General features: G+C 49.9%; 1 protein-coding gene across 1 annotated transcript in view; it reads right to left on the reverse strand.

The window, feature by feature from the left end:
* LOC147666252 (phosphatidylinositol 3,4,5-trisphosphate 5-phosphatase 2-like) overlaps nt 1-27,330 on the reverse strand; it is a 420,611-nt gene that overhangs the window by 310,878 nt on the left and 82,403 nt on the right. Inside the window, exons 2-3 of the mRNA XM_086949195.1 lie at nt 26,601-26,664; nt 2,457-2,595 (exon numbers count right to left, since the gene is read on the reverse strand). Coding sequence (XP_086805321.1) covers nt 2,457-2,595; nt 26,601-26,664 — 203 coding nt within the window. The remainder of the gene's footprint in view (nt 1-2,456; nt 2,596-26,600; nt 26,665-27,330) is intronic.

Raw genomic sequence — 27,330 nt, forward strand, 5'->3', positions numbered from 1 at the left:
CGGTATTGCGGTTGTAATTACATACTTCTAAGGTAGCATTAATGTGCCCCATGGACTGTGGGGGGCGAAGGATTTCTTAGTCCTAAATCTGGGAAATAAGGAAAAACGGGGAGAAATTGCCTCGTTAAATTCTCCTGTTCCAAAATGTACCCGAGAGGTGTTTCGTCGAGTCTGAAGTGAGCTCAGTCTGAAACAGCCTGTGGAAAGAAAGAACTTACTTAGTGTGAGAGCACCTCGCGGAAAATACCTATTCGGCTCCCCTCCAGACCACATCTTAGCGTGTCTGTGGACAGGGACCGGTCGGGGACCAGCTAAATACTTTCCTGTTTGGTGTTTCCAGATCATACTGATTGGAAATCCTATCCTTGTACTTCGGCTAGGTCCTTTACCCGACACCTCAGGTTTTATAAATTGTTGGACTTGGCCCTCTCTGCAGGGTCATCCCTGAACTTTTTGTCTTCCTCCAATATTCTCTCTGACCTGTTTTGTTGGCTTAATGACTCTGGGCACTTTACCACTGCTGACCATTGCTAAAGTACACATGCTCTCCCTATTGTAAAATGTATATGTGATTGGTTTCCATGATTGACTAATTTGGTTTACTGTCAGACCCCAGTAAAGTGCACCAGGAGTGCCAGGGCTTGTAAATACAAATGCTGCTGTTGGGCTTGCAGCACTGGTTGTGCCACCCAGAGAAATGGCCTGGTAAAATGTGTCTAAGGTCTGCCATTGCAGAACCTGCTTGCAGTCTGGTACTGTCATGCTGACTGCACAAGTGCACCTACTTGCCAGTCCCTAAACCTTCCCTTAACTTCATATTAGTCACACTTATGGTAAGCTCAAGGCCAGGGTGCATTGTAAGCATTAGGTAGGACAAGCCCTGATGTGTGTGGCATGTCCTAATAGTGAATTTCAGCCATTTTGCGTTTTGCACTATTGTAAGGCTGCCTGCTCTCCATAGGCCAGAATGGGCTGCTGGAATTATTACACTCTATAATCCTAACAGACTCAGAGAGCATGGTAGAAAGTAAAGTTTAGTATGCCTGAACTCAGAATATTAAAATACTTCTATTAGTAAAGTTTATTTTAATATCCTGTGTTTGCAAATACTACTTTTAGAAAGTTAGTATTTGCTTGCCTAACCATTTCAGCCCGCCTCTGCTCTGATGTGTATCTGCTGTCTGGTTTCTGTGTGTGACAGGGCTTGGGAATTCCAGGAGACAGGCTGGGGCTCACAGGTGGTAAATAGAGAGAATACACCAGGATGGGTGGGGGGAGTGCCCCTTGACTCTGAATAGGGCTGTGCTCTGCCACCTCAATGCTGGCTCCACCCCTTGGAGGAGCCCAGCTCCTAAGAAATCAGATCCTGTTTGCGCCAAGAAGAACCTCTGCCCGAAGAGAAGGATTTGGAAAATCTGCATGGAGGAGTACTGTCTCTGACCTGAGAGACTGGCCTCTGGTGGGTGCCTTGCTGCAAGAAGGAGAGGAAAAGACTGGGAAAGACTTTTAAAACCTACTTGTGCATTTGTAAAAACGATCTCCAAGGGCTTGGAAGAGAGCTTGCCCCCTGAACTGAGCCCCAGGACCACTGGGCTCATATTCTGCCTTCGCTGTCTGCTGCGGACCGGTTGTGTTCCCCCTCGCCGGAGCTTTGATCTCCAATGCGCCTCGCCCCCCTTTTAGGCCATGACGCTTGTGCCTGGCCGCCCCCGACTCGTGTGAGCCCCGCTCGAGTTCGAGCCGCTCACCCTACGTCCCGCTGGGCCACCCGCACTCGCACACCTCGCCCTCTTCGCACCGCATTGAGATCATCCCGCACCTCCCGCCAGAATCGGACCAGATGTGCTGCCTGAAGCCCCGGATAGCCCGTACAAAGCGTACCAGTCTGCCCGCTCTGCACTCCGGAGTCCCAAAGGCCGCGCCTGCCCGCATTTGTGAAGCAGCACCCGCACCGAAGGTACGGCTTGTACGCCGTTTACACCGCCCGCATCCCGCATTGCTTGCCCCGCCCCCAGAGGTCCGCACGCTCTCCGCCGCGTATTGGGACGCCACCAGAGCCCGGACCAACCTCAGGAGGAGCCGCCAGCAACTTGGAGGTGCCTGCCAGTAATGTGTTTTAAGCATTGTGTATTAGGTGGAAGATCCATGTTTCCCAATGTGCTTGCACCCTACGATGTAGTAACACATAACAATATGTGTATTTATAAAGCGCACGTTCACACAGAAGGTTATCTTGGCACTGAATAACAGATGTTACCCAACTCAATGGTACTCATTTTTTCAAAGCTCAGAAGGATGAAAGGCTAAGTAGACCCACTGGGATTTGAACCTGTGACCGTGAGGTCAAACACAGGTCAGTGCAGTGGACACATTAGCCTACTAGGCCACCAGACCTGTCATAAATGGCAAATCGTTCCATTGCCAGAAGTTCATGGACCAGTGGGTTCCATGCTCACCTGAGTCCTCCTCGGCGGGTTCTGCGACTCTTCCCACAGGGTACAGCAGCGGTATCACAAGCCCCTTGTTGGGCTGCTGGTAAACGGCGACCAGGTCGCTAAGTGTGCGGAAGAACTTCACTGGAATCCCCTGGATGGTCTGAGGAGAGACACAGGAGGCAGAGAGGGCATCAGACACTGGCCTCACACACAGCGCACAACACAGACTTCATGTGTCCCACCTTCATGGCATGAAGACAAGATCACATATGAAGCAGAGCACAACATGAACCCAGAATACTCTGAATTCAAAACCAGATCAAACACTGACCCAAAACAAATGAGCATGCTACTTACAGAGAACTAAAGAAATTATGGCTGGAATGCTTGAATTAACTCCTTCGGCGCTCATGACGAGCTCAGTTCGTCATGAGGCACAGTGGAGCTGTGCTCATGACGAGCTGAACTCGTCATAACTGCCGCGGAACGCCCAAGCGGGACTAATTCCCCTCGTGTGCGGGGCGTTCCGTTGAGTGGGCGAAGTTGTAACAAGCTCAGCTCGTCATGAGCACAGCTCCACTGTGCTGCATGACGAGCTGAGTTCGTCACAAGCACCACAGCGCTGCGCGTGGCCCCCACTTTCCCCTGCGCCGTGGGGGGATTAGCCCCACGGCGAAGGGGTTAATCTCAGCCACTGGTAATTACTGGGCTGCCCCATTCCAGTCCATTGTTTGTTCCCTGTGCCATGAGAGACAGGGACCAGGCACAAGCACATCAGCCATGGCCCCCAGAAGACAGGTCAGCCTGACCTTCCAGGCCACATCCCCCATGAACGGGAACAAAAAGAACCTCAGACTGGTTTCAGATCAAATCAGCAGGGGCGATTTCTCCATTAGGGCTCTGGGGCTACCCCCTTTGAAATGCCTACACATTTTCATAAAAACATACTAAATAGATGTATTTATTTAGAGATACGATCATCTTCCAATCTCTAAATAAATTGATGTGTTTAAGTCTGGGCTGTCTGTTTCGGACTGCTTGCCCCATCTCCCACTGAAGCAGGAGACGGAAACCAGGGAGTAAATCAACTTTCTGAACTGTAATGCAGGACGCAGAGCTTTCTGTTTTAAATCCCTTCATTGCCTTTGTGGTATATGGTTGTTTGCACTCTGTAGACCATTGACACAATATGGGTCACAGTTTCGGGCATCGGAGACTTCCTCCCTACGTTATTCCAGACGTCTGTCATTCAAAGACGTAGATCTCACCCTTTCGCCATACGTGAGAGTGGATTCAAGCACATATGATCTGGTGCCTTGTTCTTGTTAATGGTAAGTGTTTACATGCTAAACGTTGTTTTATGTATATTGTGCTGAGACCTTTCATCACGCTAACCTCCCCCACCGAGACACCCCAGGCCCTCGCTGCAGATCACTCGCTCCTTTAGAAGTCGAGCGGCTGTATTCCTTCTACTGCGAAATGGATCCAAATAACGAACAGGGTTCTTGTTCCCTTGCGAAGTTATTCCAAATATCCATGTCTAGCCTAAAGCGAGAGATATGTGCTTACTGTAGAACATGTGCTTACAGTGTACAGTTCTCAGATGTTTGACATTAAAACTGGCCCTCTTTTCTTGCCCCTAAGTTAACACTGATGCCAAAAACAAGGATTGACTTGCAAAAAATGAAGTGGGGGCGGTGAAGTGACAGGCATGTGAATAAGTACATTCAGGGAAGAGTGAAAAGAGGATGCTGAAAAGCAAAGAGAGGTGTTTGAAGATGTGCAGTTGGACAAGAAAAGCAGAGAAAAAGAGGATACACATCTAACATAACTGAAGGCCTAACTCCTTCCACAGGCCTCAATGCTATTTAATTCACAGACTCACTATTTCAGAATGTAAACATTTCCAATGTTATTTATTTTTAACAAATCATTGTTCTTACTCAATTATCTTAAACAGCTAACACCTATTGACAAAGCCAATCATACTGACAGACTTTAGGTATATGTCAGTTGTTGTGTCATTTATCTGTACACAATTACATCTCAGAGAGAAACCAAAATACCGGTCAGGTGCCACACTATGGGAATATCGGAAATTTGACATATTCCTTTATAGAGAGCTCCCACTTTTTTCATCCCACTCAAATATCTGTCTGCACATATTTCTATATGACTGATTGCAGCCAGCAGCTGTGGGTGCTTCTCGAAGTCTGGTTAGAGCATATGTTTCCAAAGTTAATGCTGCATGCAGTGCAAGACACTGGGCAAGCATACATTTTAAAGGGCTAAAGTTGTCATGATGTACAATTTACACATTACAGTAACGGTGAACATATTAATGCAGGAAGATATGGGGCAGTTTTAACGTGTTTAATATTTCCAGAGTATACGTTCCCACGGCTTTATAAGCCCTCCTTTATCGCTACATTCCTTTGCTTTAAAATGCACCATTTGCCAATCTTTTTTCCATTTCTTTCTCGGGAGAGGGACTCACCCTGGACCCTAGGTTTGTCCATTGAACTTGTTCACATACCTCACTATATAAAAGTTATGCCCAATGTTTATGCCTCACACTTTCAAATGTCACCAGCCGCCACTGCTAATCAGCAAGGGGCAGCTTGAGTCATGTGTCACAGGGAGCTACAGGACCCAGGTCTGGGCTTACTGATTATTCTGGGAAGAACAAAAAGGTGATGGATAGAATGTTTGAGTTAATCTCAGCCACTTTGGGCTGAGTTCTAGTCCATGCTTATTTGTGCGCTGTGACACTAAGAGCAAGGACCAACCAAAGGGAACATGGCCCCGCAGTGTGGACTGGACAATTTCTGCGAGTGCAGGATCAAGGTCGACTCGCATTCAGTTGAACCCTTGTCGAATGGCACAGAAGAGCTAAACAACTATCGGTACGGGTTTTAAAGTGCTTACACATGGAAACACAGCCATGACTAAGTGCTAGTAGTATGTACTAGCACTTTAATGCCAGACCTATTGGACTTTGCCAATACCAATGTCCCAGAGCAAGCAGCACACGCCTGCTGTACCATAGTCTGTTACAAAGGGCACAGTTTGCACAGGTAAACTTACACGTGTGTGTCAGTTTACGATTGTTTGCAATTTACAAAGGCATTTTAAGGGTAGTATCTTAACGAATGTAGAGTCTTTGCACATAAAAGGACAGGACAATCGAGCAGGGAAAGAAATCAATGAACTATTTGTTGCTCAGAGTGCACAAGCAGTTTTTATGCATGAAAAGATTTGATTCCATCCCCATCAGTGCAATTTGCCAGTGCAGGCTTCCCCCTTTTAAGTTTGTTCTCATCCATGCAAAGGTTTCTGTGTGTTGCGCAGATGGATTCACTGTGATGAAGCTCAGCCAAGTATGAAGATGTATTGAGTTTTTCTGCAAGTTTACCTTTTGCAGAGTTTTTTCCGCACAGTGACAAATGTATGTTTACTTTTTGAGACGTATGTTGTCGCAAAACTCATGGTATTCAAACAAATGTATTGGAATGGGTAAAACTTTGCAACTTTGTGAAGTTCAAAAAATTACAAAGAATTTGACAAAAGTTATAAGAAAAGAATAACTTCCCAACACTGCACGCGCCTACTTAATTGCCAACCTTACTAGTCTAGGAGGGAGAGTACTACTTTTGCGTCAGACCCACTTTGGGAGATGCCTCGAGCTGATGCTGTTAAGGGGTGAAACTACATCTCTGAGGCGGAAGTGATTACCTACAAATCTCTGAAACCATGTACTCTTCTGACACATACGCTCAGTAGTTGCCGCTGCCACTATAGTGACCGGCATCTCATGGCACCACTCCGATCAGTGTGCTGATGAAGAGGTATGTTAGCGAGGTTCCTGGTCACCAAGCACAAAGTTGGTCATGCTGTGACATTCCTGCCTCGTGGCGTCATCTGGTCCAGGCTCCTCCTGGTCCTATTCTTCAGTTTGGCTCCAAAAGCCAGTAATGGGATGTCCTATGATGTTATCATTGGGCCAAAGATATATTGACGTCATTCATAATGATGTAAGATGTATGCTAATTAGTAGGTTTTAAACTTGAACAATGCTACCTTTTTTTGTTCACTCAATGCTGGCATTAAATACCTACATTATGCTTATTTATTTTCTGTTATATTAAGTTTTTAGGTGAATGAGAACTTGCTTGACACTCAGGCGTTGATTTAAAATCAAATATAAGGCAGTAGAAACTCATTTTTTGTCGCCTCTTGTTAAATCTCTGTGCGCGATGTAAATATATGAAGTGTATGTGGTACCATGCAGAAAGAATGCCCACCAGAAACAATGGAACAGCGCGCTTAGAGGCCCTCAGAATCATATAATTTAGCGCTAGATTTACCTAACGCTAGTTAGACACCGGGTCAACAGAAAAACTTCCTAGATAGTCTAGCTGAGGTGATCAGCAATCTCGCCCTCAAATTCGCTAATTTTACTGTTTTAGGCGATCTAAATCTTCACCTTGACTCTGACTCTGACACCAATGCATCTTGTTTTAAAGATCTAATAGACGTACTAGGGCTGACCCTACTAACACGGGACCCTACGCATAAGGCAGGACACCTACTGGACTGCGTATGCACAAATTTAACATCCTTACAGGTCAAACCGCCCTGCCCCCTAACCTGGACCGACCACATGTTCATACCATTTGACCTCCTAATGGAGGGGAAGGGGATCAGAAAGAGTCTCCCTAGGGCGGACGCCAGTATGAAACATGATTGGAAGAAAATAAGTAAGGATCCAGACCTGCAGCAGAGAGCTCGGCACTGAAACCCACTCTTACGAGTGTCACGGAAGTAGATAATAAAAACTTTAACCACTGGATTAAGGAAATTTGTGGTCCCCCTAAGGCCACAAATCCCAGTAAACCACACCAGAACAAAAAATCGGCACCCTGGTTCTCGCTCTCCTTAAAAGAGAAACACGTAGAGGTCAAAAGGTTGGAGAGAAAATGGCGCCGTCTGTATAAGGAAGAGGATCGCAGCCACTATAAAGAATTGAGGAAGCAATACCATGCACAGATTAAAACTGCCAAAAAGGAATATTACTTAAAAGCAATTGATTCTTCGAATAATAAACAGAAAGAGGTTTTTAAAGTAGTCAACGATTTTATGAAACCAAGGTTCCTTCTATCAGAGATCCCTCCCTCCCTCACTTTATGCAATTCAATTGCAGACTATTTCGAGCAGAAAATAACAAACCTCACCAAAGACTTTTCTGAACAGCCCGCTGTCAAGGCAGTAGAGGAACTAGAAACTGCCCCGGGAATAGCACAATTCTGTGATTTCCTGCCTATTAGCCCAGAAGACTCACGTCAACTGATTATGTCCACTAAATCTGGCTCTCCTTTCGACCCTTGTCCCCCTATGCTGTTACATACCGTAGAAGATACAGTTAACCCGATCATAATCAGCATCATAAACTCATCTCTGTCTTCTGCCGAGATTCCATCGGAATGGAAACTGGTGGCAGTAAAACCGCTGCAAAAAAAAACCTTGCCAGACCCCTCAACACTCTCCAACCTCCGCCCAATCTCCCTGCTCCCGCTGCTCTTCAAAATGACTGAAACTGTGGCGACCAAACAGTTGACTAAGTTCCTGGAGGATGAGGACATCCTGCACCCTAATCAATCTGGGTTTCGGGCCTCACACTCCACCGAGTCTGCCCTTTTGTACACCTTGGAGACACTGAAGACCGCCATGGATCAAGGGAGGAAGGCCGTCCTTGTCTTACTTGATCTATCGGCGGCCTTCGATACGGTGTCCCACTCAATATTGATCAGTCGTCTGGTAGCGGCGGGGATAGCGGGCACCGTGTTGGACTGGTTGAAGAACTTCCTAGACCATCGTAGACAGGTCACGGTGTTGGGAGAACACTGCTCGAAGGAAAAAATCACGCAAACAGGGTTACCGCAGGGCTCCAGTTTGAGCCCGGTACTGTTCAACTTATATATGACCCCCTTGATTGAGCTGATTTCGTCCTTTAACATCAGTACCATATCATACGCTGACGACACTCAGCTCATTCTAGTTCTAGATAGGGAAAATGGAAAGGCAGAGGAAAATCTAAAAGACTCCCTTACCGCGACCTTCATTTGGATGCGCGAGAACCATCTAAAATGCAACACCGGGAAGACCGAAATTATACCTTTCGGCCCCCAAAACCCCTTTTCCCCTAGCCTATGGTGGCCATCGGATGCGGAGTCCCCTCCCGATACCATCGCTACGGCCCGGAACCTAGGGATCAGGTTTGATAGTGCCCTATCTTTCAAACAGCAGGCAGGGGCAGTGGCAGGGTCTTGTTTTAACATCATCAGAGGACTCAGAAAGTTTTTTGATTTTCTCCCTCTGACAGCCAGGAAGACGGTGACAGTAGCACTCGTAACTTCTCGTTTGGACTACTGCAACAGTTTATATGCAGGACTAAATCGTTCTGTCCTGCATAGGTTGCAGGTTGTCCAAAATGCTGCTGCCCGCCTGGTTTTAAAATGGCCGAGGAGGTCATCTGCCTCGGCTGCTCTCAAGGCCCTACACTGGTTACCCATTCACAAACGCATACTGTTCAAGATCCTAGTGATTACCTTCAGAGCATATCATCAAAAAGAACCCAAATACTTTCTCCCCTGGTTCAAACAGTATGCACCAACACGTTCCCTCAGATCAACAAACATGAATCTGTTACAGATCCCCAAATTCAGACTCTCAACAAGAGGAGGGAAATCCCTCGCAACACTGGGCGCAAAGGCTTGGAATAAACTCCCACAATCAATCAATCAATCAATCAGTGACACTTATAAAGCGCGCTACATACCCGTGGGGTCTCAAGGCGCTGGGGGGGGGGGAGCCGCTACTGCTCGAACAGCCAGGTCTTCAGCTTCTTCCTGAAGGAGAGGTGGTCTTGGGTCAGGCGCAGGTCGGTCGGGAGGGAGTTCCAGGTCTTGGCGGCCAGGTGGGAGAAGGACCTTCCTCCTGTAGTCGCTCTTCGGATGCGGGGGACGGCGGCGAGGGCGTGGTTGGCTGATCGGAGGTGGCGTTTGGGAGCGTAGAAGTTGACTCGGCTGTTGAGGTAGCTCGGGCCTTGGTCGTGTAGGGCTTTGTGTGCGTGGGTGAGGAGGCGGAAGGTGATTCTTTTGTTGACGGGGAGCCAGTGAAGGTCTCGCAGATGTCCGGAGATGTGGCTGGTTCGTGGGATGTCGAGGATGAGTCTGGCTGAGGCGTTCTGGATCCGCTGGAGTCTCTTCTGGAGCTTGGCGGTGGTCCCGGCGTAGAGGGCGTTGCCGTAGTCCAGTCGGCTGGTGACGAGGGCCTGGGTGACGGTCTTCCTGGTCTCGGTGGGGATCCACCAGAAGATCTTCCGTAGCATGCGTAGGATGTTGAAGCATGCCGAGGAGACGTTGTTGACTTGCCTGGTCATGGAGAGGGAGGAGTCCAGGATGAAGCCCAGGTTGCGTGCATGGTCTGTCGGTTTGGGTGCGGTGCCCAGGGCGGGAGGCCACCAGGAGTCGTCCCAGGCGGAGGGAGAGGAGCCCAGGATGAGGACCTCCGTCTTGTCCGAGTTCAGTTTCAGGCGGCTGGTCGTCATCCACTCGGCTACCTCTTTCATCCCTTCGTGCAGGTTGGCTCTGGCGGCGGCGGGGTCGTTGGTCAGGGAGAGGATCAGCTGGGTGTCGTCAGCGTAGGAGATTATGCTGAGGTTGTGTTTGCGTACGATGGCCGCGAGGGGGCTCATGTAGACGTTGAAGAGGGTGGGGCTCAGAGATGATCCTTGGGGGACGCCGCAGATGACTTCGGTGGCCTCTGACTTGTACGGTGGTAGGCGGACTCTCTGTGTTCTCCCGTCGAGGAAGGAGGTGATCCACTCCAGCGCCTTGTCCTGGATTCCGACGTTGCTGAGGCGCCGTACTAGGGTGCGGTGGCAGACCGTGTCGAATGCCGCGGAGAGGTCTAGGAGGATGAGGGCCGCTGTTTCTCCATTGTCCATCAGGGCTCGGATGTCGTCGGTGGCGGCGATGAGGGCGGTCTCGGTGCTGTGGTTGGCTCGGAAGCCGGACTGTGAGGGGTCGAGGGATCCGTTCGTCTCGAGGAAAGCGGCCATCTGCTTGTTGACGGTCTTCTCGATGACTTTGGCTGGAAACGGGAGGAGCGAGATGGGGCGGTAATTCTTGAGGTCGGTGGGGTCCGCTGTTGGTTTCTTGAGTAGGGCGCTGAGTTCGGCGTGTTTCCAGCTCTCGGGGAAGATGGTGGTGTCGAGGGATGTGTTGATGATGTCTCGCAGGTGGGGTGCGATGACAGCGTCGGCTTTGTTGAAGACGTGGTGAGGGCAGGGGTCGGTCGGTGATCCGGAGTGGATGGAGTTCATCGTGCGGATGGTGTCTTCGGTGCTGATCGGGGTCCAGGCGCGGAGGGTGGTGGTGGGGGGTGGTTGTTCGGTCATGGTGTGCGTTGGTTGGTTGTTGAAGCTGTTGTGTATGTCCGCGATCTTGTTGTGGAAGTATGAAGCCAGGGAGTTGCAGAGGTCTTGCGATGGGGTGATGTTGTTGTTTCCTGCGCTGGGGTTGGAAAGCTCTTTGACGATGTTGAAGAGTTCCTTGCAGTTGTGTGCGTTGTTGTCCAACCGGTCCTTGAATGCTGTTTTCTTGGCGGCGCGGATCAGCTGGTGGTGTTTCCGGGTGGCAAGTTTGAAGGAGGTCCTATTGTCCGGTGTCGGTTCCCTTCTCCAGACTTTCTCGAGGGCTCGGCAGTTCTTCTTGGAGCTCTTGAGTTCGTCGGTGAACCATGGGGCTTTCTTGCTGCCGGGTCTGCTGGGCGGGGTCCTCAGTGGGGCGAGTTCGTCCGCGCAGTTGCTGATCCACTTCGTGAGGTTGTCGGCGGCCTGGCTGGGGTTCGCTGAGCTGGCAGGAGGGTGCTGGCTCAGGGAGGTGGCGAGCTGGTCTGCTGTGATCTTGTTCCAGCTTCTGCGGGCGGTCTGTTGCTGGTGGTGGTGGGTCGTTGTTTTCTTGAAGGTGAAGTGGACGCAGCTGTGGTCCGTCCATTGAAGCTCTGTGGTGTGGCTGAAGTTGATGTCCACACAATCTGCGCCTGATCTCTGCTGAGAATCATTTCCGTAAGGCTCTGAAAACATGGATTTTCAACCTGTCAGATACGGTCTGTATGACTCTGGTTAAGACACAGTTGTGTTTCAGTATAGACGAGATAGACGTGCGAATTGACTGTTTCCGGCCTTCCACCTAGGCTACGGGCTAAAAGCGCCAAGATGCTCCTTGGAGTGACAGCCGCGCTATATAAGTGCATAATTACATTACATTACATTACATTACATTACATTACTTGCTGGAGAATGATGACATTGTAAGGTACTGGAAGGTGCAACGGGTCATCACCAAATTGGTGATGTTAAATAAAACTTCAAAAGAAAGTTGTTGTATTTGGCCTATTATACAGGTATGTCAGCTTTTGCACTTGAGACTCATTTTCTGGAAAATATCTTTGAAGAGGCAGAAGCTCCCTGAGAACAAACACTGGCTTCCCCAAAATCATCTTAATTGGGTTTCCAACCATTAAAATGCTTTTTGAATGAATTAAAGCGATTTTAGGAATCTGTACACTTTTAACAACTCCTAAAATGGCTTGACCAATAGATACTGATTCACAATTTAGAAAGGTGAGTTGCAGGCGGCCCTTACGAACTGTGAATCAGTATGTGATGTAGCAAAGTTTTATGATCATAATCCAGTGGCTAAACATTGCAAAATTACCGCCTCGTGAGTTGGGGCTGCAATGCAGTCGCAAAAACAAAACGTGACCTCTTCCACTTTATGAATCTTAAAAAAAGGTTGTTTGCGAGTAGACAGCAGTCCTTTGAGGAAAATTGCCTGCATTATTTTATTTTTTATTGCTTAATTATATAGCAATCACAGACATGGTGTTCTGCTGAACCCAGCAGGCCACTATTCCTGAGAAGACTTCGAATCCGAGTGAGCATGGACGTCAATTCACCAAAATGCCTGGGATAGTGACAGTGACATTGTAAGGACAGGCCACTTTTGTATGGTCACCCTCAAGTTTTTCGACTGATGCTGCTGGCTTTTCGACTCTCAGGCCTGCTAACCAGACCTCAGTGACAGCGCCCTGACCCTAAATGGTATGGCTGTACCCAATTGGAAATGCCTAACTTACCTGTAAGTCCTTAGCAAATGGTACCCTGGTACACAGGGCATGTATGTTTGAGGGTCACCCCGGGGCTGGTGTAGGAGAGTAGGGTCTGCAATCCTATGATCACCCAGACTTTTTGCTTTTGTTTCACTGGTTTACGACTTTCTCGGGCTGTGGGCCTGCCAATCAGACCCACAGCCTAGCTGTTCTCTCACTAAATTGATGTGTGTACCCTAGGTGCATTACCCAATTGGAACTGGGCCACCCTGTCAGACCCTGTAACTCAGGGCATCGGTGTACCCAGGGCCTACCAGGGGCTGAAGCATGTATTATGCCACCCCTGGATGGCCATCTAAATCTGACACAACTGGCTGCACGACAGCTGGGGCAACGTGGCGTACTCGCCCGTTGCTGTAGGTATAGTATCCCTATATCTAACCCTAAAATGGACACCCGAGTTCCTATCAGCCACTCCTATGGCAGGCCTTGACAATCCTGAAGGCAGAGTGCGTGGAATCGTGTGAATTGGGCTCTGGCACGAGCCGAGCCCGGTTGCAGCTTGCGGAACCAAGACCCAATGGCTGTTCCATGATAACGCGTACCATATCGGTAACTTCGGTATCGCGTTATCAAAACATGTCGAGTAAGGTGTCATACGAATCGGGATGCTGCCCCCTCACCAATGCTGGCGACGAGGTTAGCATTCCGCCCTTCTAGAGGGACACGACATGTACGTAACTATGAACCCCGGTTAAAGTTAACTGAAGCCTCAGCTCCACAAAATGGACGCCGCCACCACAGAGACGAGTCTGACCTCCTGCTGCTGGGAGTCCTTCCAGCGAGGAGAGCTTGGACAAAGGGTTTCCTGTCCAGGGCGGTGTTCGCACCATCCCAGACAGGGTTTAGTGTATCCTGGGTAGGCAGAGCTTTACAGGAAGGTGACTGCGGAGTGGCACCCCGGTGCTCACTACGCATCTGCCGGCTAGAACCAGTTCCAGGGGCGAGCAGCCCCTGACCTGGGGAAAGTCCGGCAGGGGAGAGGGGTGTAACTACCCCCCTTCCTGGTCCCACCCCTAGGGCAGGACCTAGTCATGTACCCACCCCTTTCTTTAGGATAAAGGCCGGAGCGGGGACCCTTCCAAATTAGATCATCTTTGAATCAAGAATACTTTCTACGAAAGGACTTCGAGGCTCTTCTTAAGATTTCTCCCTTGTGGCTAAGGAGTAGTCACCCTGCGTCCGCAGGCACCACCTAAGAACTCTGCGGTTTGCTGCAAGTCCTTCCTCAGGAATCCGACTGCCCAGCTCGACGAGAACCGGCTTCCCTGGCACCTCCGACCTCTACCCACATCGTCAGCTCAGCTGAGATCTGTGGGTGCGACGAGACCTCGAGGGACCGGCCATCATCAAAACCTGCACGCTTTCTTAACCAGCACGAACACCGAAGGAATCCTCTGGTGAGTGCTCTGGGGTCCGAGAAGCCCCGACCCTGAGCAGCTCCAGCACCGAAGTGCAGTCTCCCAGCATCTCCACGATCTGCGTGGGGCCCTTCTGCTTTGCTGTTCAGCACGTTGTCCGATCACTAGCCGCTGGCTTGTGACTCTTTGATGACGAACGACAACCAAAGTTGCTGGTCTGGTTGCTCCAGACTAGCCTTTGCTCCCTTTTACGAGAGGAGCACCCCGGACCCTCCTGGTCCACTCAAGACACCATTTTAGGCCCACCACGTGGCCCTGAAATTTGCCAAGGCTTGTTGCCCAATCCTGGGCCCAGCGACGCCGACAGCATCAACCTTCGTGGGACAGCTCGCACCTCCCTCCTGGTCGCCGACAACGCCTCCTGGTCCGTGAGACTGCAGAGCCTAGCGTCGCCCACTCACCTAGTCGAGGTGACGATCATCCGGTGCCCTCCTGGTACCCTCTGACTACTGGCTAGTAGTACGAACTTGGTCCCCTCTGCTTTCAGGTATCATCGATCTCTGATCCAGGCTTGGATCTCTATGAACTATCTCCACTGGTCGCCGGCCAGCAACTCCTTCCTTCCGGCTCCTGGCTCGTCAGCGAAGACCCCCGACGCCTGTAAGACTTGTGCAGCCGCAGCCCTTGTGGCTAGGTAACTTCGGCATTTCGGTGCCCGCATAACCTCCTTACTTAAGGGTCCCGAGTCCCTCGCTTCCGACTTGCCTTATCGGGTCCGCCCGAGACCACTAAACTTTCCGTGCCCTCGGGCACTTGTATTAATTGTGCACTTGAAGTATTTTCCTAAGAGTTTTGTTCTGTGCTTAGTACCCTGTCCTCATAAAGATTCCAGGGCTGTTGTGATTCTAATAAATACACTGTTTATTTTCATAACACTTGTGTGGTGTCCTTTCACTTGGTGTTCAAGGGGTATGTGATGGTATAACAGCTGGCTTAACCCGCCCTCTAGAGGGTCAGCGGACTCGATAATTCTCTCGCCTCGGTGCCCACTCTGATCAGTGATCACACTCGGCAACTCTGGGCATTAGCTTGCCTCATCTTCACTAACGGCCCCACCAGACCACCGGGGATGCCTGGTCTCACCCTGGAGATACCCATTAAGGGACCATCTCTCAGGGAAGCCAGGAAGGGTTTCGCAGCGGTCGAAGCGCCTTGGGACCCTCCGGGTAAGTAGTGCGCTATATAAATGCCTATACATTACATACATACATACATTACATTACAACCAATCACCATAAGGGTCGTTTGGACCGATGCATAGTGGTCGCTAGAATAGTGAACACTGCATATCGGGCCAACTTCTCACATTGGTGAGCAGCGGTTGGGATTTGAGCTTGCTGTTGTTTTACCACGCGTATCCTAAGAATATCTTGTGAAAGATCGCATAAGTACTTCAGGTACATATAACTTAGCTTAGAATACTCTGAGTTCTACTGAACCAGCTGTTGTAGCTCCTCAAGGCTTAGCACACCTTGGCTACAACTCTTAGCGAGGGATCAGTAGGTAAACATATAGTGTAGGTAGGTGCATCACTTACACCACACTAGAAGCAGCATGTCCGACAAAGGAGGAAACTCTGAGTCTCCCCTTGTGTCAGTCGACCTTCCACAGGTCACGTCCAGATATGCTGCACTTAGCTTCCAAGAGATGCGACAGCTCTGTACATCTCGGAAGTTAAAACAGGGTTCAAACCCTACAACTCCGTTTCTGATTGGTCTCTTGGAGACTTATGATGCTAGGAGGGCGGGTAACACCGACCCTTCTCATCCAGAAGAGAGTATGCCCCCCCTCGAGGGAACCGCAGGTGACCCTGACCTTATCCATCTCTCAGCAGAAGCTGAAGAGGAGGATGAGGATCTAGGAACATCTGGGGACGAGGCAGACAAAGGTCCAGTAGTGGTTAGCCAGCTAACTAGGGACAACTTAAGCCGGCACGAGAATGGTACTAGGAGACCCCTGGGGCCCCTCTCAGGCCAGCTTAACATTGGGAGTGGACGAGTTAGGTCTCTATCGAGAGGCTCTAACAGATCCGCCCGAACCAATGGCTCTCGGGGCTCTGCTCGAAGAGGGATGACATCCCCTCAGAGGAGAGTGTACGAAGCTAAAGAGCGGGAAGTCAATCTGCGGATCGAAAGGGAAGAACTTGCCCTAGCCAAAGAAAGACTCGCCTTCGCTAGAGAGCAAGAATTGAGTGGGACAATTCCCACTGGTGGCAGCATTCCCCCACAGGAAAACAGGAGTTTAGACACTAGACACCTGAGTAAGATAGTGCCCCCCTTTAAGCAAGGGGACGACATCCACAAATGGATTACTGCTATGGAGCGGGCCTGCACTGTCCAGTGCGTCCCCCAGAGTCAGTGGGCAGCTATCTTGTGGCTCTCCTTTGAGGGTAAAGGTAGAGACAAGCTCCTCACTACTAGAGTCGAGGATGCTAACAATTACCAGGTCCTGAAGAACACACTGATCGATGGGTTCGGCCTAACCACTGAGCAGTACAGGTTGCTGTTCAGGGATACCCAGAAAACTCAGTCTCAGGACTGGTCTGATTTCGTTGATTGTGCCACTAAGGCTTTGGAGGGCTGGTTGCTGGGCAGTAAGGTTACTGATTACACAGGATTGTATAATTTGATCATGCGAGAACAGATTTTAAACAATTGTCAGAACCAGTTGTTGCATCAGCACCTTGTCGACTCGGATCTGACCTCTCCCCAAGAATTGGGAAAGAAGGCAGACAGATGGGTCAGAACAAGGGTTAAGCAAAACCAGGGCCAGAACCAGGGTAGTCAGAAGAAAGCAGACCAGAAGGGTAAAGATTCGAAAGGGGAACAAAATGACCAGAAGTCTTCGACAGGTCCCCAACAGCCCAAAGAGGGGGGGGGGGGTCAGGCTTCCCAGAAAAAGAAGAATCAAGAAGGCCAATCGAAAAGGTGGTGCCAATACTGTAAAAGTAAAACTCACTGGTTTAGTGAGTGCACCAAGAAAGGAGGGCAGACTCCTGCTACTGCAGCCCCTAAGGATCTGTGCCCCCTAGTACAGCCAGCAGTATTGTGCGCCTCCCAAGGGACTAGTTGGGTTAACCTTGGGTTCTGAGGGGTGTGGCAACTTAGTTGGCACGCTCACTCAGGCTGTCCTTGTCTGTACGGGGGATGTGGATATATCCCCTGATGTCAGTCCCAATACTTTGGGCAAATACCGACAGACGCCTTTGATCAATGGAAGAATGGCTCAGGCCTACAGGGACACTTGTGCCAGTGTCACCATGGTGACGCCTAACTTTGTGGACCCGGGACAGATCATGCCAGGTACAGATTTCCTGGTGACCAATGCCAGCAACGTCACTACCAGTCATAGTATGGCGATTGTTGCTTTCTCCTGGGGAGGGGTAAATGGCCAGAAAAAGGTTGTTGTTAGTTCAGACCTCCCAGTGGATTGTTTGTTGGGCAATGATTTGGAGTCATCACAATGGTCAGAAGTGGAGCACCGGACTCACATGGAAATGTTAGGCTTGCCAGCACATGTGCTTGCTGTGACTAGGTCACAGGTCAGACGATGCCCCACTGAACAGGTGCTGGATCCTGGAACAACGGACCAGACACCTCCCAAGAAGAAGAGCAGTCGGGTTAAGGCAGCGCCTTCCCCCTTGCCCCAGGTCGAGGATCAGGTCTCAGAGGAGGCTGACCTCCAGGAATTGCGGGAAACTGAACCTAAAGAACTCGAACTTGATCAAGTTGAGTTTCTGGGCTCAGGGGGACCCACACGAGAGGACCTGGGGAAGGACCAGTTAGACTGCCCTTCCCTTGAACCCCTCAGACAGCAGGCTGCTGCTGAGGCTGCTGGGAACGCCACAGGTACCCACAAGGTATACTGGGAGGATGGACTCCTGTACACTGAGGCAAGAGACCCCAAGCCTGGCATGACCAGGAGGCTGGTTATCCCCTTGTCTCAGCGTGGTTTCCTTCTTACCTTGGCCCACGAGATTCCCTTAGCAGGACACTTAGACCAGACGAAGACGTGGGACAGGCTTGTCTCGCACTTTCACTGGCCTCACATGAACGAAGATACCAAGGAGTTTTGTCGCTCCTGTGTCACTTGCCAAGCCAGTGGTAAGTCAGGTGGCACGACAAAGGCCCCCCTTATACCAATGCCTGTGGTGGGGGTGCCCTTTGAACGTGTGGGGATTGACATTGTCGGTCCAATGGAACCCCCAACAGCATCAGGGCACAAGTTTATACTGGTGGTAGTGGATCATGCCACCAGGTATCCTGAAGCTATTCCCCTTAGGACCACTACAGCCCCTGTGGTGGCAAGAGCCCTAGTTGGAGTATTCTCCAGAGTGGGCTTCCCTAAGGAGGTCGTCTCTGACAGAGGTGCAAACTTCATGTCGAGCTACTTGACTGCTATTTGGAAGGAATGTGGTGTCAACTACAAGTTCACTACACCCTATCATCCACAATGCAATGGGCTTGTTGAGCGGTTCAACAGGACCCTGAAAGGGATGATTCATGGACTACCTGAAAAGCTCCGGCGTAGATGGGACGTCCTGATTCCCTGCCTTTTGTTCGCCTATAGAGAAGTCCCACAGAAGGGGGTTGGCTACAGCCCTTTTGAACTTTTGTACGGACATCCTGTAAGAGGACCCCTGTGTTTGGTGAAGGAAGGATGGGAGAGACCTCTCAAAAAGCCTGCAACCAGCATAGTGGACTATGTGCTTGGCCTCCGCTCCCGGATGGCTGAATACATGGAGAAGGCATCCGAAAACCTTAAGGCCAGCCAAGAACTCCAAAAAGCTTGGCATGACCAAAAGGCTGTCTTGACTGTTTATCAGCCCGGACAGAAGGTGTGGGTGTTGGAGCCAGTGGCCCCAGCAGCACTCAAGGACAAATGGTCCGGGCCCTACACCATCCTGGAGAAAAAGGGAGAGGTCACCTACCTGGTAGACCTTGAAACTCCCCGGAGCCCCCATCGGGTGCTCCATGTCAACAGGCTCAAAGCATATGTCGACAGGAAGGACATGAGCTTGCTCATGGCCATAGATGAGGGACAGGAGGAAGAGAGTGACCCTCTCCCAGACCTGCTCACTCAGAATCCTGACGATGGATCGGTAGACGGTGTTGTCTTTTGTGGCAGCCTCTCCGAACATCAACAGGAGGATTGTAAACAGGTTCTTCAATCCTTCCGGCATATGTTCTCTCTAACACCCAGTCAGACCAATTGGTGTACCCATGAGGTTGACACTGGTGACAGCTTGCCCGTCAAGAGTAAAATCTACAGGCAGCCCGATCACGTTAGAGACTGCATCAAAACTGAAGTGCAGAAAATGTTGGAGTTGGGAGTCATTGAACCCTCGGATAGCCCGTGGGCTAGTCCCGTAGTTCTAGTGCCGAAACCTCACACCCCGGGCGGTAAGAAAGAGATGAGGTTCTGCGTAGACTACAGGGGTCTCAATGAGTCACTAAGACTGACGCCCACCCAATACCAAGGGCAGACGAGCTTATAGATAGATTGGCTTCTGCCAACTACTTAAGTACGTTTGACCTGACAGCTGGGTATTGGCAAATCAGGTTAGCTGAGGACGCCAAGCCTAAGACAGCATTTTCTACCCCTGGTGGGCATTATCAGTTCGTGGTGATGCCCTTTGGTTTGAAAAATGCACCTGCCACCTTCCAACGGTTGGTGAATCACGTTCTCACTGGGCTGAATGACTTCTGTGCGGCGTATCTCGATGATATTGCTGTCTTTAGCTCCACCTGGGAGGATCACCTGGTCCACCTGCGGAAAGTGTTAGAGGCTCTGCAAGCAGCAGGTCTCACTATCAAGGCTACCAAGTGCCAGATAGGGCAGACACAGGTTGTATACCTGGGCCACCTTGTCGGTGGAGGCCAAGTTCAACCACTGGAGAGCAAGATACAGTCAATCAGGGACTGGGCTCCTCCAACCACCCAGACTCAGGTTCGAGCTTTCTTGGGCCTGACTGGTTACTACCGAAAGTTCGTCAGAAATTACGGATCAATTGTGAGCCCGCTTAATGAACTGATGAGTAAGAAAATGCCAAAAGAGTTCAGTGGACAGCGAGCTGTCAAAAAGCATTCGATGACCTAAAACAGGCCATGTGCACGGACATCTATCCTCAAGAGTCCAGACTACTCCAAACCATTCATTGTCCAAACAGATGCTTCTGAGTTGGGTGTGGGAGCTGTTCTATCTCAACTGAATTTTGATGGTAATGACCAGCCCATTGCTTTTATAAGCAGACGGCTGACCCCCAGAGAGAAAAATTGGTCAGCTATAGAGAGGGAGGCCTTCGCTGTGGTGTGGGCCCTGAAGAAACTGAGGCCATACTTGTTTGGCACTCATTTCAAGATTCAGACCGACCATAAGCCCCTCCTATGGCTAAATCAGATGAAGGGTGAAAACCCCAAACTGCTTAGGTGGTCCATTTCCCTACAGGGGATGGACTTCAAGGTGGAGCATAGACCTGGCACTGATCATGGCAATGCAGATGGGCTCTCCAGGTATTTCCACTTAGAACAAGAAGACTCACCTGGTCAAGGTTAGTTTATTGTCCCAACGTTTGGGGGGGGGGTCATGTAGGAGAGTAGGGTCTGCAATCCTATGATCACCCAGACTTTTTGCTTTTGTTTCACTGGTTTACAACTTTCTCGGGCTGTGGGCCTGCTAATCAGACCCACAGCCTAGCTGTTCTCTCACTAAATTGATGTGTGTACCTTAGGTGCATTACCCAATTGGAACTGGGCCACCCTGTCAGACCCTGTAACTCAGGGCATCGGTGTACCCAGGGCCTACCAGGGGCTGAAGCATGTATTATGCCACCCCTGGATGGCCATCTAAATCTGACACAACTGGCTGCACGACAGCTGGGGCAACGTGGCGTACTCGCCCGTTGCTGTAGGTATAGTATCCCTATATCTAACCCTAAAATGGACACCCGAGTTCCTATCAGCCACTCCAATGGCAGGCCTTGACAATCCTGAAGGCAGAGTGCGTGGAATCGTGTGAATTGGGCTCTGGCACGAGCCGAGCCCGGTTGCAGCTTGCGGAACCAAGACCCAATGGCTGTTCCATGATAACGCGTACCATATCGGTAACTTCGGTATCGCGTTATCAAAACATGTCGAGTAAGGTGTCATACGAATCGGGATGCTGCCCCCTCACCAATGCTGGCGACGAGGTTAGCATTCCGCCCTTCTAGAGGGACACGACATGTACGTAACTATGAACCCCGGTTAAAGTTAACTGAAGCCTCAGCTCCACAAAATGGACGCCGCCACCACAGACACGAGTCTGACCTCCTGCTGCTGGGAGTCCTTCCAGCGAGGAGAGCTTGGACAAAGGGTTTCCTGTCCAGGGCGGTGTTCGCACCATCCCAGACAGGGTTTTGTGTATCCTGGGTAGGCAGGGCTTTACAGGAAGGTGACTGCGGAGTGGCACCCCTGTGCTCACTACGCATCTGCCGGCTAGAACCAGTTCCAGGGGCGAGCAGCCCCTGACCTGGGGAAAGTCCGGCAGGGGAGAGGGGTGCAACTACCCCCTTCCTGGTCCCACCCCTAGGGCAGGACCTAGTCATGTACCCACCCCTTTCTATAGGATAAAGGCCGGAGCGGGGACCCTTCCAAATTAGATCATCTTTGAATCAAGAATACTTTCTACGAAAGGACTTCGAGGCTCTTCTTAAGATTTCTCCCTTGTGGCTAAGGAGTAGTCACCCTGCGTCCGCAGGCACCACCTAAGAACTCTGCGGTTTGCTGCAAGTCCTTCCTCAGGAATCCGACTGCCCAGCTTGACGAGAACCGGCTTCCCTGGCACCTCCAACCTCTACCCACATCGTCAGCTCAGCTGAGATCTGTGGGTGCGACGAGACCTCGAGGGACCGGCCATCATCAAAACCTGCACGCTTTCTTAACTAGCACGACCACCGAAGGAATCCTCTGGTGAGTGCTCTGGGGTCCGAGAAGCCCCGACCCTGAGCAGCTCCAGCACCGAAGTGCAGTCTCCCAGCATCTCCACGATCTGCGTGGGGCCCTTCTGCTTTGCTGTTCAGCACGTTGTCCGATCACTTAGCCGCTGGCTTGTGACTCTTTGACGACGAACGACAACCAACGTTGCTGGTCTGGTTGCTCCAGACTAGCCTTTGCTCCCTTTTACGAGAGGAGCACCCCGGACCCTCCCGGTCCTACTCAAGACGCCATTTTAGGCCCACCACGTGGCCCTGAAATTTGCCAAGGCTTGTTGCCCAATCCTGGGCCCAGCGACGCAGACAGCATCAACCTTCGTGGGACAGCTCGCACCTCCCTCCTGGTCGCCGACAACGTCTCCTGGTCCGTGAGACTGCAGAGCCTAGCGTCGCCCACTCACCTAGTCGAGGTGACGATCATCCGGTGCCCTCCTGGTACCCTCTGACTACTGGCTAGTAGTACGAACTTGGTCCCCTCTGCTTTCAGGTATCATCGATCTCTGATCCAGGCTTGGATCTCTATGAACTATCTCCACTGGTCGCCGGCCAGCAACTCCTTCCTTCCGGCTCCTGGCTCGTCAGCGAAGACCCCCGACGCCTGTAAGACTTGTGCAGCCGCAGCCCTTGTGGCTAGGTAACTTCGGCATTTCGGTGCCCGCATAACCTCCTTACTTAAGGGTCCCGAGTCCCTCGCTTCCGACTTGCCTTATCGGGTCCGCCCGAGACCACTAAACTTTCCGTGCCCTCGGGCACTTGTATTAATTGTGCACTTGAAGTATTTTCCTAAGAGTTTCGTTGTGTGCTTAGTACCTTGTCCTCATAAAGAATCCAGGGCTGTTGTGATTCTAATAAATACACTGTTTATTTTCATAACACTTGTGTGGTGTCCTTTCACTTGGTGTTCAAGGGGTATGTGATGGTATAACAGCTGGCTTAACACGCCCTCTAGAGTTTAGCCCGAAGACTGCTCGTATCCACGCTACTAGGATAGCTGGTCTAAGGTTGACTTACAACCAATCACCATAAGGGTCGTTTGGACCGATGCATAGTGGTCGCTAGAATAGTGAGCACTGCATATCGGGCCAACTTCTCACAGCTGGCAGCACTGAATGTGCCACCCTAAAGGTTTCCCAAGTTAAACGAGTCTCCCAGTTCACCACTGCAGACTGGTAGAGCAGTCAAACAATGCTAGCCCGCCTTTGCCGTTAAAAGGAATGGCAAAGCCACCACTTCCCCAGTACATGTGTGTAAGTCAACCTTCTGGCAGGCCTACTGAGTCCTAAAGGCAGTGTGCAACATATGATACAGGCAGGACATGTATTTCACAGAGCTGCAGCACAGAGTTGCACCTGAGATAGCTGAACCCAGGAGTGATGTTGGTGAGTTGTTGGGAAACTCAGAAGTTCAGTTATCAACTCAGGAAGGATTGCCCTGTGACCGTGACAATGGGTGACTGATAGACCAGTGGCGACTGGACTGTGGCCAGATGGGAGAGGAGTTTCTGGATGTCAATCCTGAAAAAAGGACCCCCTTGCCATCTTTGTGGACTGAGGAATCCCTCCATCAACGGTATCATATCCATAGCTTCCTTAGAGCATCTACAGTGTCCTTCATCCCTTGCATCCGGACCCCCCCCCATAGCATTCCACTGCAACACGGATAAAGTGCCTGGAACTGCTGAAGGACTATTTCACTTGTGAAGGTAACTGTTCTTGAGGACCTGGCTGGTCCCCCTAACTAGAGTAGATACCTGTCGGAGTTGGTTGCCTGAAGATCTTCTGACTGACCACATTGACACGGACCTAAGTTTCCCTTAAAAAAGTTTCTGCAGGGCTGATTCCGATGCGGTTGGAAACAGCTCTGACCATCAGTCGGAGCCGTTCTGACCACATCAAAAATGGCTGTTCGGATGCCTTCCAACTGACCCATTTTGATTGGGTCGGTGTGAAAGGAATCCAAACCGGATTTCCGAATGGCTTGAGACAGGCTCGGAGAGCCCGGCTGCCATTCGTAAATCCTCCATCAATCCCTTGGGCTGCTTTTTCCAACTGAGGGATTACAATGGAAGATTCCCACAGTCTTTCTGATATAGAAAGGCGGTGGGAATCAGACTTTGGAGGCCCCCAGCAGGGTCCCCATGGGTGCAAGGCCTGTGAATGGAGGCCTAGGGGGCAATAATGGTACCCCCAGTTGATCCCTGCACCCCGTGGCAGGCTCCTTAAGGTGCCTTCCGCCGGGATGCAGGGATGAACTGCACCTCTTCACTTTACACTGAGAGTATGCATTCCAGTTGAGATGCGTGCTCCCATTGTAAAGAATAGGAATACGACTGAACAGATTTCGGTCGCACCCTAATTCCTGGGTTGGGACCGCTGGCAGGAGGTCGATGGTTCCCACAACCGAATCGATGTCGGACGGACTTCAGTTTGTCTGACATCAGAATCGCCTTCTAAGTGTCTAATTTGTTGACTCTGACAAGGCTTGCTAGCGGTTGAATGAAATTGCCTTGATTTCTTACTGCTTGCAAAAACCTATATATCCGGAACACTCTGGTGGATCTTTTTTGTTCTAGGGTCTAAATTTTTACAAAAATACAGTCTATTTTTATAAATTGTGTGTCATATTTCTTGAGCTTTGTGTCGATTTCTTCTTCAATTATTTTAGTGCTTTTTAAATTCTTTACACTTGTACCTCTTTTTTTTTTTTTTTAATATTTTTATTCGAAAAAGATGGTACATATAAGGACAAGTTTCAAAAATGATTACATACATGATAAGAAATTGATATACATTTGATATATTTATCTACATTTTCTAAATAAATCTTGTTAGCGGGAGCGAGGAAAATAAATATATAAATAGGGATAGAAAACAGTTTCAGGTAATTGAAGACGAACATCTTTTAGCCCTTTCTATCTATTCTCCAATTGGTTACAGGAGCCCACAGGCGTATACCCTTCTTATGCTCCCTCTTGCCTTTATATTCATAGAGGCAAGATTCTATATTATGGATTCCTAGAAATCTTGAAAGCCACATCTGGAAGGATGGAGGATTCGTATCTTTCCACGCTGCAGAAATTAAAATTCTAAGTACAGCAACAGATATCTTACACTTGTTCCTCTTTGTACGGTTTGCTGCACAGTGCCACAGCCACCCAAGACAGAGAGGAGGGTTTGGAAGACAAAACCCAAGGGTCCTAAAGGGGTTGGTAAGTGTATTACACAGTGAGGTTACACTACCACACGATACAATACAACCCATTTCCTCACATACATCACAGGCCATTTGACCTTTACTTTCACTCACACAGACATGCTGACACATTCACATACACTCATTCATACAGACACTCTCTCTTACATGTGCACTCTCACCAGTTCCTGCCACTGATTTTGGCACCTCTGAGGCCCGGGTCACAAAGGCAGTGCCAGGGGTCACAAGGGGCAAGCCAGGGGTCGAAGGTGTGACCTCTGGCGACCCCTAAACTACGTCCATGGTAGTGAGTCACGACTTGTGACCTATCTCCTGAATATTAAAGAGGTATGTCCGATTGTTACTCAGTCGGAATCCTTTTTGGGGGAAATTAACCTATTTATACATCGGCTGGTTCACATAAAAAGCTTTTTAGTCTCAAAATGACTGGTTTCAAATTGTGACCAGTATTAAGCCTCTAGAGGGCGCTTTCAGCTCACACTTCTGTGCAGCTAGCTCGAACCATGCATCTGCATTATACACAGGCAAAAGAAGTATGGGAGCATTAATGCAGCAAAGGAACTGCTGAACAAGGGTACTTCTATAAGTGTTACATGAGGACACATCCGCACAATTACCCATGAATAGGCTCTGTAAGTCGCCAGTGTTTCCTACCAGCTGAGGAGAACCGCACACGACCAGATTTTATATTTCCACGCAACATAGGGCTGCAATCAAATTTGACGCTCTGCGTTCTGCAAGGGTGAAAAAACTATGCATTGCTATCAGGGACAGTATATAACATTATGACCCTAGCTCTGCCGACTGGGGAATTGGAAAGCCAGGTTCGAGTCTCGGCGTCAGCTCAGTATCCTGTGATTCTGGGCAAAACACTCCTCCTCCTTCCTAAAAATAAAAAAAATGAATGTGTCCTTGTGTAATGTAACTGGTGCTCATGTAAAGCTCTCCAAAAACCTTCAGGTTGAGTTTGCACTACATGAAAATACTACATATTTACTGCTACAACTTCCGTCCCCGTCGCGGTGCTCTCAAAGGGTCAACCTACATCACAAGGTAGCTTTTAATTGGTTATTTGCTGCTGTTAGTTTTACTTTGCATCGCACCAGAGCACACATTAATGCATCTGGACCAGGTATTTATTGGCAAAAAACACAAATGTTCCAAACAATCTGGAGAGCCTGATAGACAGTTACAATGTTTCACCAGGGACAGGACTCTAGGGCCATCTCTCAGCCTATGTCAATGGCCTAGGTTGTGGTTGACACTCCACACCTGTTACAGGAGGTTAGCACAGGCTGTGAGGGACCCTTGGCCAGCACCCACCTGTACCGCTAGAAGGCCTTCCTCATCTGGGAGAATCCTGTACGTGTGGACGTGCCGCTGGAACCTGTGAGAAATCAGAGACATAGGTTAGTGCCAAGAGCTGGTAAGGCTTCAGTGAGCTAGAGAAGCAACCAACCTGAGTGTTGTTGCAAAAGCAGCCCTGTTCCCAGGCACCATTTACAGCAAAGTATCCGAGATCACAGCGTTCCTCCTCTCCCTTCTCAGCTCAGCCAATCAGTTCCATCCATATACTCACAAAAAGAAGGGAAAGCATCTATGTACCAATTGTATTCTGATCAGACACATAGAGAGCACGTGTAAGCCTGTCTTTGTGTCAGCAGGTGGCAGTGCAGCTCCGCAGTAGAATTACAAGGAAAAAAGTCACCTGCAATTAAAGTATGTTTACATGTTTAGGTCGAGCCTGGGTAGCGCACGCGCTGTGCTGCGAGGCATGCTGTATTGAAGAATGGAAGAAAAGCTCCGCCCATTGCCCGTCCATCTTGTCAATTGGCTCCTGCTACAGTTCTTTCAAATTCGTTGCTTTTCATTCGTGAATAGACCTACTAGACCCTCCTTGGTACCGCCATGCCTGCATCTGTAACCTCCCATAACGACTGGACTTTTTCCTTGTGGTCTTACACGGTCTGCTTTACCTAGTAGGTCAGCAGCCACGGCCCGTGGAGGGAGTTTCGGTGGGGCGGAGAGGCGGGGCGGGGGAGGGGCAGGGTGG

This window comes from Lissotriton vulgaris, unplaced genomic scaffold (genome assembly GCF_964263255.1).
Source record: "Lissotriton vulgaris unplaced genomic scaffold, aLisVul1.2 SCAFFOLD_568, whole genome shotgun sequence".
Classification (NCBI taxonomy): Eukaryota; Metazoa; Chordata; class Amphibia; order Caudata; family Salamandridae; genus Lissotriton; species Lissotriton vulgaris.